At 40.0% G+C, this 18,495-nt stretch overlaps 1 protein-coding gene across 1 annotated transcript in view; it reads left to right on the forward strand.

Moving 5' to 3' along the window:
* The first annotated feature begins 686 nt into the window (after positions 1-686).
* RPTOR (regulatory associated protein of MTOR, complex 1) overlaps positions 687-18,495 on the forward strand; it is a 160,815-nt gene continuing 143,006 nt past the window's right edge. Inside the window, exons 1-2 of the mRNA XM_010578552.1 lie at positions 687-1,132; positions 15,236-15,338. Coding sequence (XP_010576854.1) covers positions 971-1,132; positions 15,236-15,338 — 265 coding nt within the window. The 5' untranslated portion in view covers positions 687-970. The remainder of the gene's footprint in view (positions 1,133-15,235; positions 15,339-18,495) is intronic.

Below are 18,495 nucleotides of genomic sequence, written 5' to 3' on the forward strand. Positions count from 1 at the left end.
GCTCAACCCCTCGCCCTCCGACCCGAGCAGCCTCTCGGGCTAGGATCCCCGCCGGTGCCTGTCCTGCCCTTGAAACGCCTTTTCCCCAGACGCAGCACCCAAACGTGCCCAGTCTGTTGTGCCCCCGCCCCCGGGACGGGCTGCCCACCGCCGACATCTTGAGGCCGCGCACGGCGGGGGAAGGACCGGGCGAGCGGGGGACCTTCATCCGGGTGGTCCCCGCCTGCCCGGGGGAGGGTGGCCTGTTTTAAGCCCTGCGGCTCCCGGTGGGGGTCCCGGGGGGGCTCCGGGAAGGCTCCCGGCGTCGCCCGGCCCGCGCTAGGCCCGGCAGAGGCCGCGCTGTCACCATGGTAACCGCGGCTGGACCGCGGCGGCCCGGCTTGTCCCACGCGGCGGCCCGTAGCGCGGTGCATTGTGGGCCGGGGAAAGATGGCCGCCTCCTTGATGTGGTGGTGAGAGGAGTCGGGCTCTTCGGCGCCGCAGGACGAGTCTCCCCTTCTCCTCCCGCCTCCCGCCCGCTCCCGTTCCGCAGCTCGCCGATCCTCTCTCGGCCCGCCCGTGTGCGAGGGAGCTGGGAGCCGCGATGGGCCGGGCGCGGCTCCCGCCGCAGAGAGTGCAGGGCCCGCAGGGCTAGAGGCGCCAGTGGAGGCCCGGGGCCCGGTCCCCGCCGGCACCTCGGCCCCTCCGCCGGGCCGGGAGACGCCGCCTTCCTCTGAGCCCGGACGGGGCTGCTGTCCGCGGGTGGAGGAGGAGGAGGAGAGTCTCTAGGTGGAAGGCGCTGCTTCCTCCGGGCTCGTCCTTACCTGCACACCTGGGAGAGGAGCCTCCCTCTGCCCTTGCCCCGTCCTCCCCCCCCCGCCCCCCCGCCAGCCCGCCTCTGCGCCTCCACTTGCCGGAGGGATTCCCTCGGCCCCCGCTGCGTGCTGGGCTGGAGATTGCTGCTCACTTGTTGCCTGGCATTTCCCCTCTGATGGAGTCTGAGATGCTGCAGTCGCCTCTTCTGGGGCTTGGGGAGGAGGATGAGTCTGACCTGACTGACTGGAACTTGCCTCTGGCCTTTATGAAGAAAAGGCATTGTGAGAAGATCGAAGGCTCCAAGTCTTTGGCTCAGAGCTGGAGGATGAAGGACCGGGTAATGCTCCAGGGCAGGATGGGTTTTGGAGGAGGTGTGGGGGGGACAAGTGGTGAAAAGGGAGGAGTAAGTGCTCAGAGGGCTACCCTGGGTATTTGATCCGACAGTCTAACTTGCCTTTAGTTTGTGTGCTTGCCATATGGTATTACGGGAAGCAAATGTTCAGATGGGTCAAAAGTACTGACTCCAAGTTCACGCTAGTACGCTCTTTGAGTAGCTCCCTCGTTTAAGATCTTTATGTGAAATTTGGGTACTTGGTGACTTTCAGGAAAGACAATAAAATTAATGAGGTCTTAAAGAGCTCTCTGGATCAGCAGGTTAATGATGTGAGCACAAGGTGCAATAAATGGAGTCATTACAGTTGTCTAGTGGTGAAGATGCACGGAAGCTTTGTGCTTTTGAAGCTTGCCACCAGCATGTTTTGTGGAATATAGAAATAAACCATTCTTTGTGTGTGTGGAAACTGAGATTATGTGATTTTGAGGGCAGAAAATAGTTATTAGATGAAGCACGCACTGTATTAAAGCAAGGTGCTTCTCTTGTGTTTGAATGTATGTTGCATATTAAACTGATAAAACCAAGTGTGTCAAAGAAAGTTACCTGCCAGAGGGTCTTGAATCCTGCGTTGCGTCCATGTCCCAACTTAAACATTTAAGTTAAAAGCAAACAAACAGAGCACCTAAGAAATGTCATGGATCATCAGTTCCACTCATTCTATTCTTGGAAACTGCTTTAGGTTGCAGGATTTCCTAGGTCTCAAAGTTGTTTTGCCCATAACTTTGTGTTTATGAATATGTATGAATTTTTTGGGTGACCAGACTTCTGTTATGTTTATGATCTCTCTTGTAATACTGTGGAGTAACTTGGGAACTGCTGTTGAAACTCCATCCTGTAATTTCTTTCCAGAGGCATTATGACCAGGCATGAGGATGCTATACATGAGCCTAAATGTTCCTTGAGGGGTGTTCACCTAAATGGTTATAGTGCTTAGAAGTTCTGGGGAAGGCTGTGGCTGAACCAGAATCATTTGACTGAGTAGAATCATGTACTGAAAATTTCACTTGGCAGATCGTTAATGGATTGAATTGAGGTTTTTTTGGGTGTAATTTAAACGAGCCACAGAACACAAAGTTTTGTGGTATGTCTTCTTTAAAGGGTTTTGGCAAAGAAGAGATGTTTCTCTAGTAGACTGTGGAGGTGTGATGAGCTTGCTTGTCTATTTTAGTGTTCCCTCTGTCTTCCTGTGAAGCTTCCTGTTCACTTATTTTCTGATTTGCAAAGTTGTCTTTTTCTAAATTGGGAATGACATTGACTTGATCAAGATAACCAATAGGTTGTACAGCATAAGCATGAGTAAAGTGGTAGTAATCAGCTGTCTTCTCTGTATTTGTTGTTAAACATTTCATATGCATGTTACAGCCAAAGAGAGTCATTTCAATGAAGACAAGAGCACTGGTTACAGTGATCATCACAGCCCAATTCCTACCATCCTTACTCTTATGGAGTTGCAGTTTCTTCCTCTGAGAGTCCTCTGTGCTGTGAATTATGTGCTTTTTGCGAAATAGTGTGCTACTTGCTGTGAATGAGCTCAGCGAAATGAGACCCTGAATCATTCTCCAAGATATTGAGTCTTATTTTTGTAAATGAAGAAAATAAGAGCAAATCTGAAATTTTCTGTTTGGTCCTTCTGTTTTCATTGTCAGCTTGAATCAAATAACTTTTCTTTATATTAGGATTAGTGGTGCTGCTCATGTGTCATTTGTATCTGGACAGATTTATTAGGCATTGTTTGGACAAACTTGCCGTTGTGTATAATTACTTTTTGCTTAGGAACAGGTTCATAGGAGTATATAGAAAGCAGATAAAGACATCTGAAAGAGGAAGAGAAGCTGATTTGAGACTGCTCAATCTCATTACTTTTAAATCTTAATAGTTACTTTTAATATCTTGTATTTTATTCAACTTTTTAGCTATCATTGGATGTCTCCTTAGCATTTGATGTGATATAACAAACTTACCAGAACCAAAAATGGTGAAGAAAGGGGTCTGAAGATGGGGTGTTTAGAATTCTGTATGGAAAATGGTGTTTGTTAAATATTTTCCCACAGCTAACTCAAGTTAGGTTAGTCCTGCGAAATAGTTCATAAAGTCATATAATGTGGTTTGACCTTGCGTTATGTGAACAGAAAGTAGAAGGCTAGCTTGCTAGTTCATGCTGCTGCTGTTTTCACGTAGACCAACTGAAAATAGCAGTTTGAGTGTAACGGGTTTGTCCAGCAAACCAAGCATTGTAACAAAAATGCAGGAACTTGAGATTTGTGGAGTTTTTATTATGAAGCATTTTGAAATAGTAGTGTGAGGGAAGATATGCAGTAATCTGTCAGCCTTTACTGTCAGGACGTATAATGACCTTTTGTTGATTTTTTTTTTTTTTTTAATTTTTCCTTTTTTTTCCTTTTTCTGATTTCACTTAACTGTTTTGTTATGTGCTCTCTGGCATTATAAATTAATGATTCCTCTCATCTTGTTGTTTTAGCTGTCTTCAGAAAGTTTCCTCTCTTTCTTTTCTCTTCCTTTAGATAATTATTCCTCAGTGATCAGAATTTTGTGTTGCAGCCATGCTTGTTTTGGTCAGCATTCAAGGCCTCTGATGTCTGTCTATAGCTGCTAATCAAATTAAAAGCAACACATAGTCATTTCCCTCCAGTGTCAATCTGACTGTGGCTCTGTTGCATTCCCCAATTTATTTTAGCTTCCTTCTCTTGTCTCTTGCCTCCTTTTTCCACAAGCCAGGTCTGATTGACTTCAGATGTAGTCTTATCTTTGAGATGCTATTGAAAGAGATTTTCTTGAGGGCTGGAGGGGATATACCTCTTGGTGTGAGTTGAGAGTGTGGAAAACATTCCATTATTTTAAATTTGATAAATTAACTTGTCAAAGCTTAGGATGGGAACCCTTATCTGTATTTAAACACACCAGCCTATCTCTAAATCAAGAAATTCTCAAAGATTAACCAAAACAAGTCTCTATTTGCCCAAGTTGCAGGTAAATCTGTGGCATTTTTTCCCTGTGAATCATGAAAAAACACAGGCAGTGGTGGATTTTGCCCTTATTCATCTTCTTGAGTAGTCCTAGGGAGTGATCCTAGCTTTACTGTAGTTGTAGGAAATGATTCACTAAGATTTAGTATGGAATGACTCTTGTTTTCATCTTGCTTTATTGCTCTAAAAAAAAGAGTTTATAAGAACTTGAAGGTACTTTAGAAGGCAGAACTCTAATAAGAGGGAAGAATCAAATAAGAAAAGTAATGAGTGGTAAATCTAGATAAAATAACTGAACATTCGCTTGCCCCCCCCACCCCCTTCATCCAGAATGATTGCTCTGAAAACATTTAAGCCTTCGTCTCCTGCTTTCATGGACTACATATGCCATCAAAGTGACACTACTTTGATCTATTATTTATTTAAAGAATATTTTTAACACAAGAGGGTTGGAATTATGCTTTGTGTATTGAATTAAATCTCACAGCCTCAGTAGCAACCAAATCATGAAACTTGATTTAAATAAAAAGATTTCAAATACACCAGGTTTTACTGACAAGTTGCTACTAAATTCAGAATATTTAAATTAAGATTTGCTGTACTTTAAATATTGATTTCCAAAATAAGCAGAGAGTAACAAGGCTGATTGTAATAGTTTTACTTTAATGTTTTTTTCCTGCTGCCTCATAACTTACTGAGTGAGAATTAAATCCTCTTTTTATGAGAAGAGGAATACACAATTAGGTTTCTATGGAAATGCAGATTAAAGCAGGACTGCATACAAATGCGCTTAATTCAGAGAAGCGGAGTTTACCTGCCTGCATGGTAAATGTTTCATGTGTCAAAGGAAATTAATGAAGAATAGTAGCATTGGAAGTTTGTGCACATCATTTTAGCTTGAAATAGTTGTTTCAAGCTAAGGAAGCTTCCCAGGCACTCTTGTAATGAATGTGGCTTGGCTACTGGTTGCTCTTAGAGCGCTGAAGGATCATCTCCTTGCTCTATTCTGAGCCTAGTTTCATGTGTTTTTTGTGAGCTGAAACGAGGCAGCAGGAATCTTGTGTGGGGAAAGGGTGGGAGTTCATGTTTTGGCAGCAGCCTTCACTTTAGTTTGACTTATTCCATCTTAAATGTTTGTTTTCTGTTTGCTTAGGCATGATCACGGACTATCAACTGTGTTCATGTTTAGGAAACTGATAACCCAGTAAGTAGTCTGGGATCTAACCCAAATGATATGTAGTTTCCGTTCTTCCCCTGCTATGAAGATAAACTCTTAGGAAGACTAACTTGGAGCACTTTGATGCTATAGCGTGGTCCTGAGAACTGGTAATGGTGTGAATCTCTCTCTTCTAGGTCAGTGGTTGAAATCCATTTTAGTTCAATAGTTACTAAAAGTGGCAATTACTGTCTAGTGAGGTGTGTGAATTGAGTGGTAGCATAGGGCACCTGCTGGTTTACAGATGTCTTTAAAAACAAAACAAAACAAAAACCCCAGCTTTTCTCTGAGCTGAACCCCCTGCTGTAAGTAATGAGCACTGTCATCTAAGTTATAGATTTATATCTTCTCTTACCTAGAACAAAGGTCACTTTGAATTAAGGTGGTTGTGTATTGATTGGATAGAGTTGGGAAGCTTGCGCTTTATCTACCACTGTCTACAAATGTTCTTATGTCTAAGCAGAGAGGGGACTTTCATTAACAGCTCTGAAGAGTATAGCTAGTCACATATTTTGAAAGAAAAAGATCTTACCTTTATATATCAGTAGGATACACTGAAATCTTCAACTCGGTCATTTGCTTTCTCATCCTATGAATTTTCTCGCTTCAGCTGAGATCTAGAGAATGTAAAATGAACACTGTTAGCAAATGGCATGACAGAAAATATATCTTTGTTTGTGCATTCAAAAAATGGAGTGAGAGGATGCTTATTTATAAATAATGTGCTTCATTTTTTGACTTGGAGACTGGTGTTGCTGCAATGCTGAGCATATGGTATTTGGAGGGGAGTTAGGCAATTATTGCTACTTAAAATCAAGATATATGTTGTAGTGGCTAGTTACCTTCCTGCCCCCCCCACCATGTTTGTAGAAATTTGAAAGGCCTGTGAATAGCAGACAATGAAAAAAATATTCACCTTGGAAGATATACATAAGTGCTGGACTATTACTGCAAATTGTATACTTTAATTAAAAATATGTATCGCTATATGAGGCTTTTCCTCTAATTTCTCAAGTGTGGCAAATGTTAATAAACATTGGTAGAACCCTGGTGCAGTGGTAGATCACCAGATGGTAGCGGGCTGCTTCACATGAAGCTCTTGTGGCGAAAACTGTGAAACATCTGTTCTGCTGACAACTACCACTTCTTTATTTTGGCATTGTGCGTGTTTTGATAGTTGAGAGACTGGAGGTTATGTGAACGTTTTAGAAATGCTTTGTTAATGCTTCTCCAGTTCTTGGATTTCTTTTCTCTGCCTTTATGTAGATAGAGGGATTCAAGGGCACCAGGCTTCTGTGGAGTTCCGTTTTTGTTTGTCTCCATGGGTTATGTAGGTTTTCTGGGAAGTTTGGTTGTGTTTTTCTTTCTGGAATGTTGCTTTAATTGGCATGCTGCTGTGCTGATCTTCTACCCTTGAACGTTTCCAAAGGTGACTGTTAGCATAGTATGGCCATGGATAGCTGAGGGAGATTATTGATTGTTCTCTGTGTCTCATAGCTTTAACTGGCATTTCCAACTAAACTTGATAAACCCAAGATGTTTGTCTTGCTCTTCTATAAAGAATGTACTGTAGACTCTCTCAATAAATTATCTAGTGAAGTACTTAACAAAACCTAGATTTGTGTTAATGGCATTCTTTAATACAAAGCTATGATGTGGGATACGGTAGGTGACAGATGGGCTCAGGGCCTGAAGAGTTCCTTTTTATCTTTTTGTCCCAGTGGTTCTACCAGTGACACCGTGACCAGTATTTTTACTTCTGTATTTGTATTTATTTATTTATTCGTGCTGTGTTGTGGCAGGGTCATCTACAGCCGGAGTACCTTTTGTTGGGTAGGGGATGAGAGTGGCAATGTAATTAGTGCTATACTCTGCAGAACAGAGAAAAGGAGCAGTGCTTCAGAGGTGTGCAAAATAGTCTGTGGTAACAGTGATGATTTGAGTCATTCCATCCTTCTGGGTGGAGCTCTGCGCTCATGGCTGTCCCTCTGCTTGACTTCCCTGTAGTCTGACAAAGCCTCAAGAAGGAGCACAGTCTATAGCATGGTTTGCTCTGAGAAGCTTGACACTCTTCCCTCAGTGACTCCTCCTTTCTCTCCATGCATATCAGCAGTAAGAAATTTAAAGCCCTTGAAGTGATAGGTGGCTGAGCCTTATTGGGCAGGGGAACAGTGTTCTGTACCTTATGGCTCTCAGCACAACCAAACATCTTCATCTTTATGTTCCTGACACTTAAATTATGGACTTGATCTTGTCCTTACCATTTTCTCCTACTTGCTCCTGTAGGCTCAGGAAACTTCCTATTTTAAAAAGTTATTTTAATTTAGTGAAGTTGGCTGTAGCTCAGGGATTTCACTTGAATGGGGCAGTGTGATTCCTGATCAGATGTATGTTGTGTAGCATCTATTATTGACTTGTTAAAGATCTAAAAGTGTCGTCTAGGAATAATTTGAAATAATAGTTTGTAAGGAAGATCTGAAGATGTAGTAAGTCAGTGCATGGGATGGACACCTTTTTAAAGATAGTGCTAGACAGGAGTGGGAATGTGGTGGAATGATGAAAAGAAGCCTGTACAGAATGCAGAGCAGATACAGAGTAGTGCTGAGGTGAGAAGGAAAGCCGTTGTCACAGATCAAATGAGGAATAACATCTAGAAAATGTCTCTTGTTGATTCTTTTTGCATGTTGTATGAGGAAAGCAAAGATCATAGAAGTAAAATATTTGCTTCCTATTATTTTTCATTATTTTAAAGAAATGATTAATAGGGACAAGAAAACACTATTTTGGTTATATGCATCTAAGCAGTGGTTTAAAGGCAATATTTTGATGCTTTGCTATGACAGAGTGAATCAGCCTACTTGACTTTGTAGTTTTTAATCTTCAGAGCAGTTCTGTCATGCACGATTACCTTTGATCTCTGAGGGTACCTTCAGAAGCTGAGGTTGCCGGGCCATAGCATGTCAATTGATATTATTCCCTATCAGACAGAGAAGATGCACGCTCTTCCCAGAGCAAGTAAATAGAAAATGTGTAGGTATATCTTGGGTATTGATTGACAGTAGTAATTCATTACAAGCCTAAGAAGTGCTTATAAAGTAAATAGAGCAGCCAGCAGTTAAAAGTCCGTTTTATGAGGAGCTGTGTTAGCATTACTGACTGCTCTTGAACTTTGTGTACTAGCCGCATTCACTGGGTAAACGAACATGTTGGACATAATAAACCTCTGAAGAAAATTCATAGTATTAGTGCAGAATACAGAGGTTAGAAAAGGAAAACAAACACTAAGGAGGAGTTGATCTAGGAATCTAGTGTATGCTGTCACAACAGTCACAGCAAGAACTGACCTTTTGGGCTACAGATGGCTGAAGACTACCTGCAGAGGTGTTGAATAATTAATGTTAACTTGGAAGTATTTCTTTGCGTTCTACTATTTTTATCGCTGTGGAGAAGCACACTGTGATTTTTTTTCCATAACAATTTATTTCTTTTAAACTTTATATAAAAAAACTTCCTTGAAACTGAAAGCTCTTCCTTTTCAGGTATTTTACCTTGCAAATGTTACAGGTGCGCTGAAGAGGACTGGCACGTCTCACTCCTTTTGGTATTTGGCCTGCTAAAGGGAAGATCCATGAAAAAAAGACTAACACTTGATTCTCAAGCATCTCTCAGTGTGATGCAAAATGAGTGTAGAAGGGTACCAAATTTGAGCTTGATGGTATAAGTGACTGCTCAAAGGGCAATGCATCAAACAGATCCCACTTCTGCAGCAAGGATCTGTATTCCTTCTGCCTGTTTGCTGGGTAGAGATAAGTCATGTACATGTGGGATATGTTCTGTGTGAGTCACTCCCTTCAGAAACCTTTCTCTGTTTTTGTGTGCAGTTCTGTGATCAAGTGGACCAGGAAGGTCAAGGTTTTGTCTGCCTGTTCAAAATTTTCAGCCTTTTCACCAGCTGATTTCTGAACTGACATTCCTCCGTGGTGTGTTTTGTGCCTGAGCCCTGGAAATGATGCGTGTGCTGTTAGAGAGCATCCGGACAAAGTGTTGCCACTTGCCACCTCTTAGCTGGGAGCCTGAAACGGGAAGCTGCCAGAGAGTTCAGGATGCCCATCTTTTCCCATGGCAGATCTGCCATGAATTCTGTCACCCCCAGAAGAACCCCGTTCCACTTAAGCACGCAGGTTGCTGCAAGAGGCCACCTTGTTGTGAGAAAGCCTGCCAGGTGTGGGTGTGATGTATAAAAACTTCCACAAGGCTTGGAAAGAGAAAACATGATTTTCTGCGTGTTGCAGAATGATCTGTAACTGAAACTCCAAAGGGAGAACAATGTTTCGTGTTGCTGAATATTGCTGTTACTGCTCAGTGTTTAGAGAACTCCTTGCTGAAGTATTTAATGGCATGTCTCTGAAACAGTTAACATTTTAGAGTTATCTGTGGAACAGGGGTGGTTTTACCTTTTGGTTGAGAGACTTGTACTAAATCCGTGTAAATGTATATAAAGAAAAATATCCCCAAAAAGTCTTTAGGAAGGGAATGAATTTACTGAACAAGCAGGCAGAACTGAGCCTGCTGCCCAATGAAGATTCCCAAATGAGACGGATTTGAGGATTTCTCAGTCTGGAAGTCTGTCCCAGTATTTGTGTTTAATACTGATAAGTTCACCCTCAGCTCTGTAAAATAATGTAGCAACATATATTTTATGTTTAATGCTGACTTAATCTTGTGTTTGTATTAGCTCACAGAAGCAATTTTAACTTATTGGCATAAAACCAGGCAGGTTTATAACGGTTGAATGTTCATCTATGTAACATTTAAACAGAAATTTTTCAGCTCGAAAATTGCAGTGTAGAAATAAAATATTTATGGGTTTGAAAATGTCCATTCTGAAATGTTAGGCGAGTGTCTTACCACAAAATGCAAAATTTTCATAAATTGATGGACTGACTTGTTCTTGGTATTACTTGAACTAGAAGATAAAACAGTTATATGACTCTTCTCTTAGTTCCTAACCTGGTTCTTACTTAGGGTATAACAAATCTTTAGCAACTGATGAAATGGGGTGTCTCAGTTACAGTTTGGGCTGGAATTACTTTCAAGTGTGCTGCAATAGGATAAGTTGGGCTCCCTGTGACGATAAAACTTCAGGTTTTCAATCAAAACCATTCTACGAAGATAATGTAATGTTTCTTTTAGCAGAGAATAACTGCAGAAATTGCACTAATTTTGGTTTGAGATACCTGTGGATGATGTTACTCTCTTGTCTGCAGATCTGTTTTGTCTTGAAATAAGAGATGAATTAAAAATATTTTACAAGTTCTCTGATCTTTAGTATAATATGTACATTTTAATGTCAAATGCTTTAATAAGCATCTTCTCTTCTGAATAGACACAGAACTACCTCTGCTCACTTACTCCCATTTCTGATGGATTTGGGGTTTAAATTCAGTACCATTACATCTCAGGAAGAGCTTTTTGACCAAGTGGATTTTGCGATTTAAATGTTGCAGGTTCTGACCCAGGGTTATTAAATCATTTTAAATTTAATGTAATACAAGGTTGTGAATTTTATCCATTTTTTTTTTTTTAACATACAAACTACACCATATAGAGAAGAGTCCACAGTAAGAGATTCTATGGTTTTGATCTTGAGCCTTTGCTGAGAAAGCATTTTGGATATTGGTTTTCCTATAAGCTTGCCAAACATTCTTATGCTTAATTTTTTAATTCTAACAAAAATCCATTGAAATGTATTCTGGTGGATATATTGTTGAAATGTAGAAAAGAAAATTTCCACTGTCGTAATAACAGATGAGAATGTCCTAGTACTTCTTGCATTAAGAAGCTTTAAATATGCTATGAAGTTTCTGGTAGTATGTTCCAAAACAGTTTAGAAATGTGAAAAGCATTATTCGATTTCTTGGGCTCAGGTTTTCTTTTGATCTGTAATGATTCAACATCATAGATGGATGTTGAGTAGGAGTTGGAGGGGAGTATAAGAGAGCTGTAATTCTTACTGAAGATGTGCTCTTTATTAGCAGAACAAATAGTCGTGAAGTATAATACTTTATGTGCTTTGTGGGGAGGTAGGCAGAGGGGAAATAACCCTATTTGTCTTTGGGATCAGTTAGACTGTTACTTTTCATTACTGGTTTGCTGTCTGTTTTCAAGGAGAAATGCTTATTTAAAACACCGAACTTGGGAATAGAAAATAAATATCAGCCTGTTCAGCGTAAGTCACAGATCAGACATTACTAGTAAAATATTGAAAAATAAGTCAGTATTAGACCACAAATGGGAAACAATAAATAAGACAGAAAAGATTGTTTGGCAGGATACTTTCTCTTGGAAGAATGATTTGTGCGTTTCCACTTCTAATAAGTTATTTTGTCCTGTAGTTTTCTTTGTTTCCTTCTGGGTTTTTAGTGCCTGTTTGCCAGTGTGTGATTACTTCTGGGGATGTTCGTGCTCTTTAACACCCTGCAGTACCATGTTTTTTCTGAGGCTGTGTGAACTGGCAGTGGATGTAGCATACTGAAAAGGTGTCCTGGTGTGCAGGTTAAAGCTCAGTCAGTGCAAGTAGTTCTGTTAATGGTCAGATGTTTGGGGGGGGGGGGCTTTTTGGGGTGTTTTTATCCTTTTCCGTCTTTTTTTTTTTTCTTTTTTCCTTCTTCCTGCCAGACTATACTGCTAAGCACTACTATTCTCAACAAATATGTGTAGTTGGTACATAACACTTCTATACTTCTTGAAATAGTAAAGTGTTACCTATTTAAGATCTTTTGTTAAATATGATTGATTTCTTATTTTTGCCTAGTGCATGGGTGGGTCAAGCCAAAAGTCTCAACAGGAACTGTGTGCCTATTACTGTTTTAAACATATTCTGTGGGTTTTGGGAAAGGGAAGGCAGGAAAAGATGACACTAAATAATAATCTTGAAAGGTGTTGCTTTCTAAATGAAGTTCTTTCCTTATCTTTTGTTATCTTCTCAAAACGAATAGAATGGTTTCAAATTGCATGTTGTAATAAGTATTTATTGCAACATCGAAGTAACATGATGTTTTCATTGGTGCAATAGTTAATACTGTACATGAAATAGGTGAGCAGGAAGAAAGCCAAGTGCACTTGCTGAGGAAAAATAAGTCACTGAAGTGTCCCATGCCAGACATCTGCTTTACTGAGTAGAAAGCCTGTCCCTTAGGTTTTAAGACTAAAGGGAACTGTTTTCATCCAATTGCCACTTACGTACTGCAGCCTCCATCATGTAGGAGCTAATCTGTTCACAGAGCCCAGTAATGGATGTACTGGTAACTGAAAGTGCATGGAGCTTCCAGGCCACCTCTGATCACTTTTAAAAATCAGTCCGTTTTTATAACATACAAATTTTGTACTGGATGAATTGAAAAATTTTGGAACTATTCTTCCTTTTACTAGTGCTGGGTATTATTTTGCTACCTTGAAAATCATAGGATCATAGAATCATTTAGGTTGGAAAAGACCCTCAAGATTGAGTCCAACCATAAACCTAACACTGCCAAGTCCACCACTAAACCATGTCCCTGAGCACCACACCTACACGTCTTTTAAATACCTCCAGGGATGGTGACTCAACCACTTTCCTGGGCAGCCTGTTCCAGCACTTGATAACCCTTTTGGTGAAGAAATTTTTCCTAATATCCAATCTAAACCTCCCTTAGTGCAATATGAGGCCGTTTCCTCAGTGTATCTGTTTCCCGAAAATAACTCCTAGCGTAGTGGTATGCGGTTCTTGGGCTGGGGAAGAAGTCTGGTATCCTTTTGTGTGGGTCGTGGATTCTCCATGTGTGGTTTGGATTGGGAGGTAAATCAGTCAATACTTGGATGTTGAAGTAGCTTTTTTTTTAACTGGGTGCATTTCTTGTGAACCATGTGGTATGTGCCTGTTACATTTGTAAATATATCGTGGTTTTGTTGCAGTTGTTGTAGAATGGTTTTTATTGAAGTCTTTATTGTAGTGAACGACTACTGAGATCTTTGTGCTGGGTTCTCTAAAACCAGGGCAGCGGTTGCCCTCTGTCCAGATGAAGTAATTTTCTAAACCAAAAAATGAGAGGGAAGGGTAAGATGTGTGTGAACAACGTGAAAAGTGTCAACAATTGCTGGCACAATTTATTTTTGAGGGTAGCAGTTTGGTGTTGATAAAATAAGTGAAGGAAAGCGAGGTGAAAAGAGAGATGAAAGCCAAAGATAAGGGAAGCAGATAGAGGGGGAAGAGGATGGAAAAGACTTCCAGGGGGAGAGGAATGAATCAGGCTGGTTGTCAGCACAGACGTCTGCTCTCCATCTGGAGCCCCCAGGTTTGGTTGCAGGCATCCAAGTCTTGGTGGTGTTGCCTCAGGGCTACCTGACTGCTCTCAGCTTTGGAGGACCAAGCTGCATCTTGCAGCCAATCCTCATTTTGCCAGTAACTATGCTTTTACTATGTATTGTTCCTAATTTTGATAAAGTTCTCTTAGTGCATGTGTACTTAGTGCTAAACTTCAGCTCTGGACCTTGTCACCCCATCTATGTGCACTCCTTTGGGAACCCTCGTGAAATGCCGGTGAGGGAATCCTCATTCAGACTCTTGTGTTCATCTGTATTCTGGAAGGTGCTGCTTCCTCCTTGTTAACTCATGGGGATGAGTAACTCCTACGTGATTGCAGGGTTTTGCTAGCAAGAACATAGTTTGGGATGAAGCCATTAACCAGATTTTTTGCTAATTTTTTACTCGGGTTCCCCATCATAGACATGGGAGTGAGTGGACACTGCAGAATTTCTGTCCTGATGTAGACCCTGTCCCCCCTTCTTGGTGTGAGTAGTGTCTCTCTGCTCCAGTTTCTAGTTTCTTTATAAATTATACATTTGTGTGGCTCTAGCTTTTTCTGTAAGTGTGAAGTTTGGATTTTTTTTTTTCTTTTTGCCTGCATTCTGAATTGTAATGAGCACCCTGGGGAAGTGGAGATGTGGGTGGCCTCGCTTCAGACAAGTGAGCGAGTGCCGAACACTCGATGGAAGTACTGTGAGCCACGTTACTTCTTTTGTTTTCCTTCTCTGGTTTAGGTATTGGGATAAGGGAGTTTAGAAAAGAGCATAAGGATGTGAAATAATAATTTTCAAGCAATATTTTTAACTGGCTGTAGTGCTTAGTCACTGGTTTAATGCAGCTTTTCGGTCACAGGCAAGGTGTCAGTGGGTTTGGATTTGCTGTGTTCGTGGTGCCCCTTGTGGCTCCAGCAGCGTGGCCGAACGTGCTGCCTGGGCAGGGCTGTGGGGCTGGTACTGAAGCAGCAGCTATAGCCAAGACCAGGAAGGGGAGCCAAGTGATGATTTCTCCTAAAATAAGGCTATCCAGGGTAACTGACACGGGAAGAAAACAAAACAAAAAAATGGACTAAACGTTTTGTTATGGTTTGGTTGGTCACTTGGGTGTTTTTCCCTTGTAATGCTTTTAGTTTTAATATTAGAGAGGACATACTATATTATAATATTGATCAGGGACCCTGAATAGCATATTCTCATGTTTTAATAATGTATTTCAGTTGGACAGTGACTAATTTGAGTAGCAGAAGTCCACTGATATCCATTTCCATGCTCTGTAAAGAAGAATGGGCTCTGGAAATAATAATAAAAATAGTAACATAAAGTCTAAGTACTGTTCTGATTAAAAAAAAATTTAATCAGTCATGCCTTGCTTAAAATAGTCCATGTTAAAGAGCAGATAACAAAGGTTTGTTGAAACCCTTCAAAAGTTATAGTAGTGGTAAAATTTCAACACGAGTGAAAATTGATTTTGTTTCTAAGCAAGCATTTTATTGTCTGTCTTTGCAGATGAAGACTGTTAGTGTTGCCTTAGTTTTGTGCCTAAATGTCGGTGTGGACCCTCCTGATGTAGTGAAAACTACTCCCTGTGCCCGTCTGGAGTGTTGGATCGGTAAGTCTTGAGAACTTCCAAGCTCCAGCTAACTCTATTAGTTTTATAAATACTGAGTTATAGTGTATATATAGTAATCTTGAAGTTGTGTGTTTCCTGGACTTAAAACTACAGTGAACAAAAGGAAATCTGGCATCTGATTTCACTTTGTCTATATGAGTTAATTAAGAGTCCAGCAGTAACTGCTGCCATAGGTCATCTTTCCTGCTTTATTCTAAAATGAGATAGCATAGAGAAAAAAAGCTGTTAATTAGCTACTTAGCTTTCTTTTCATTGTTGTAGATTTATAAATATCTAAGGAAATCTCTGAGCAGTTACATCTTTAAAGTACTGTGATCTGCAAAGGTTTAAAATTACCCTACCTCATACAATACAGAAATAAGTTTCTATAAAATGCATGGACTTTACTGCATGTTGAGGTGACTGCTCTGGGGCTATTTTAATTGGGATCATGAATTCAGAAGACCTGGAATTATTCCCAAGGATGTCTTGCTTGCCGTTCCAATACCTGGGCTTGCTACTTTGGTGCAGTATTGGACTAAATTCCTAGGTTTTTGTTGATAAATTGAAAGTTCCCTTGGTTTTGGAGATCAAGTCTGATTATCAAGGTGAAACAAATCTGAAGTAATATTAGGAGGAAATACCTTGTATAAGAAAGCTTTCTAAGAGAGATTTGTTTTTCATCTAGGAGTTGAAAATGTTCAGTCTTCAGCAAGTAACATGCAGAGCACTATAATCCTAAACTCTGGGGCTTATGATAGGCTGCAGAAGCAAATTAATCATTGCACAAACTGAATTTCTTTAAAAACTTTCAGAACATCTCGTGTCTAACCTTGCCTTACCTGCTTTATGAATCATAGCATCTCATTTTTTTTAACCTAAAAATGCTGATGACTTTAAAGCAGTTAAAAAGCCATGAGCATGCACTAACAAATACATCTATTCAGTGGAGAGAACAGCTCTGATTTCTCATTGATGCACGAGTACAGAGCAAAGAGAATGAGGAGCGTTGCAGAGTCATTAAAATAAAGTTATTAGTGACTATCATCAACAAAGAATTTTGAATGCAGTTTTTAAATTAAATTTTTAGTGTGTATATATACACAAGTACTTATTTCCATTTCTAGCCAACTTTAAATATCTGAAAAAGGTAATTGCAAAAATATCTGCTGGTTTTTTTCTTCTATACAACAGTCTCAAGAGAAGCTAATGGTGTGTATTGTGGAAAACATAATGTCTTTGCCAGTTGTGCAAGGAAGTGTGGAAATCATTTTGGTGCAATTGCTGCTATTTACAACTGAGCTGAGATCACCAGCTTGTGAACTCTGGTGACAAATGGCCATTGCAATCTCAGACAAAAGCTGCTTGCAGTTCTCGCTGTACCTTCCAGATGCACCTTTAGAACATCTGAAGTGTTTTGTTTTTCTCCAGAATTAAGCCTTAGCTGACATCGGTGCTACAGTGTCAACCTGGCACGGTTGAAGGCACAGAGAGCTTCATGCCGTGATGATACCGACGGTATCTTGGCCTGCGTATCTGCAGGCGTTCGCTAGCCTTACGTATGCACTCAACAAGGGAGGCTGAAAGCTCATGTAATGACTGTGGTGGCATGAGCTATATTTAGAAAAATAATTAATTTCCATTGTTTGGCTCTTGGAATGGCACCAGTGTACTTTGTTTTTGTATAAAGGGTATTGTTAATAATGCTAATTGCTCTGAAGGCACTCCAGAGTCCACAAACTACATTCCTCTGCTGTGAAAGTGCGTGTGAAGTATTTTTAATTTCTTTTTCTGAACTTCAGTTTGGTCCTTTTGAAGGACTCAAAATTCTGGTGTGTTTATGCTATTTTTTTGTTTCCTTTTTTTTTAATTTGAGCAGTAGCTAAAGGCATATTAACTAACAAAAGATGTTACAAGGCAGTGTGAATATTTTTGGGGGAGTACTGTTCAAAATCTCAAGAGTATCAGCTCACCTTAAATAGCAAGGGGACTGTTGCAGTTCAGAGCAACAAAGACTGCTAATATATATATATTTCTAAAAGGTATGTCAGTGAGTGCTGCAACAGCAGGGTCTGTAGTGGGGAGCGAGTGCTCATTCTGTCCTGGAGACGGCTCTGGTGAGGCTTCTAGAACAACAGCTGCAGCTCAGCCAAAGGCAGTAGACAGGCTTCTTGAAATCTGAGCAGACAATTTACTACTGTTTGTGTTTGTTTTGAAAAAAGGTAAATGGTATACTCACATTACCTTAAATCTTTCTACAAAAGTATACTAAAATTTAAATAGGATCCTAGCTTTTATTAATTTAAGGAAAATTAAGTCATAAAATCCTGCTTTCATCCTACTTTATTATATTTTGTTTCTAACAGTACAAGGTAGAATATTTGTAAAGATTAAAAAAAACCCCAAACTTCATTGTTTTGGTTAAGTGCTTCTAAAATAATTTATATTAAATTGTAAAATATTAGCTTCTAGGTTTTTTTGAAACTTATGAATAGTGTCAATTATATGGCCATGTTTTTTGAATAAAGCACATAAGCTGAAATTGTATTGGTGTGTATGGATGGTGGCAATTATCTAGTGATGAAATTAACTTCTTAAAAATTACAAATGGCATATAATCTCTGAAGCAGGAAGCAATGGAAGTAAATGAAGCGGGATTTTGCATTCATCAAGAAAAAATGTTTATCATCACATATTTCACCAATTTAAATTTTTGTCATTATTTACTATAGAAACCTTTTTTCAATATTAAAAGAAACAAATGTAATGCCTCTCCTGTCTTTCAAAATAAAATTGCATTTATTACCTTAGTGAGAGAAATCTTCCAGATTTGATAGTCTTTAATGGTATTTAATTTGTACTTGAGTGAAGAATTTGGGGATAATTTTTGGATATTGTACCCAAGTAAATTCCATGAAGAATGTAATGTTTATGAATTTGAAATTGAATGCATGAAAGGAACCTGCATTAAAATATCATTAAATGATCTTTCTTGCAAGCAGAATACTGGAGAGGGAAAGTGTGGAAAGCTTTTGGCTTCTTTCTTCTGCAAAGGGGGGTGGTGTTTATGCTTTGATGTAGACTTTGATCTCCCAGGTTGTAGATCTGGATTTTACAGAAACATAATGTGGAGTAGCTAAAGGGTTAAATGCACATA

The sequence above is a fragment of the Haliaeetus leucocephalus genome, unplaced genomic scaffold, assembly GCF_000737465.1.
Source record: "Haliaeetus leucocephalus isolate CR32 unplaced genomic scaffold, Haliaeetus_leucocephalus-4.0 Scaffold646, whole genome shotgun sequence".
Lineage (NCBI taxonomy): Eukaryota > Metazoa > Chordata > Aves > Accipitriformes > Accipitridae > Haliaeetus > Haliaeetus leucocephalus.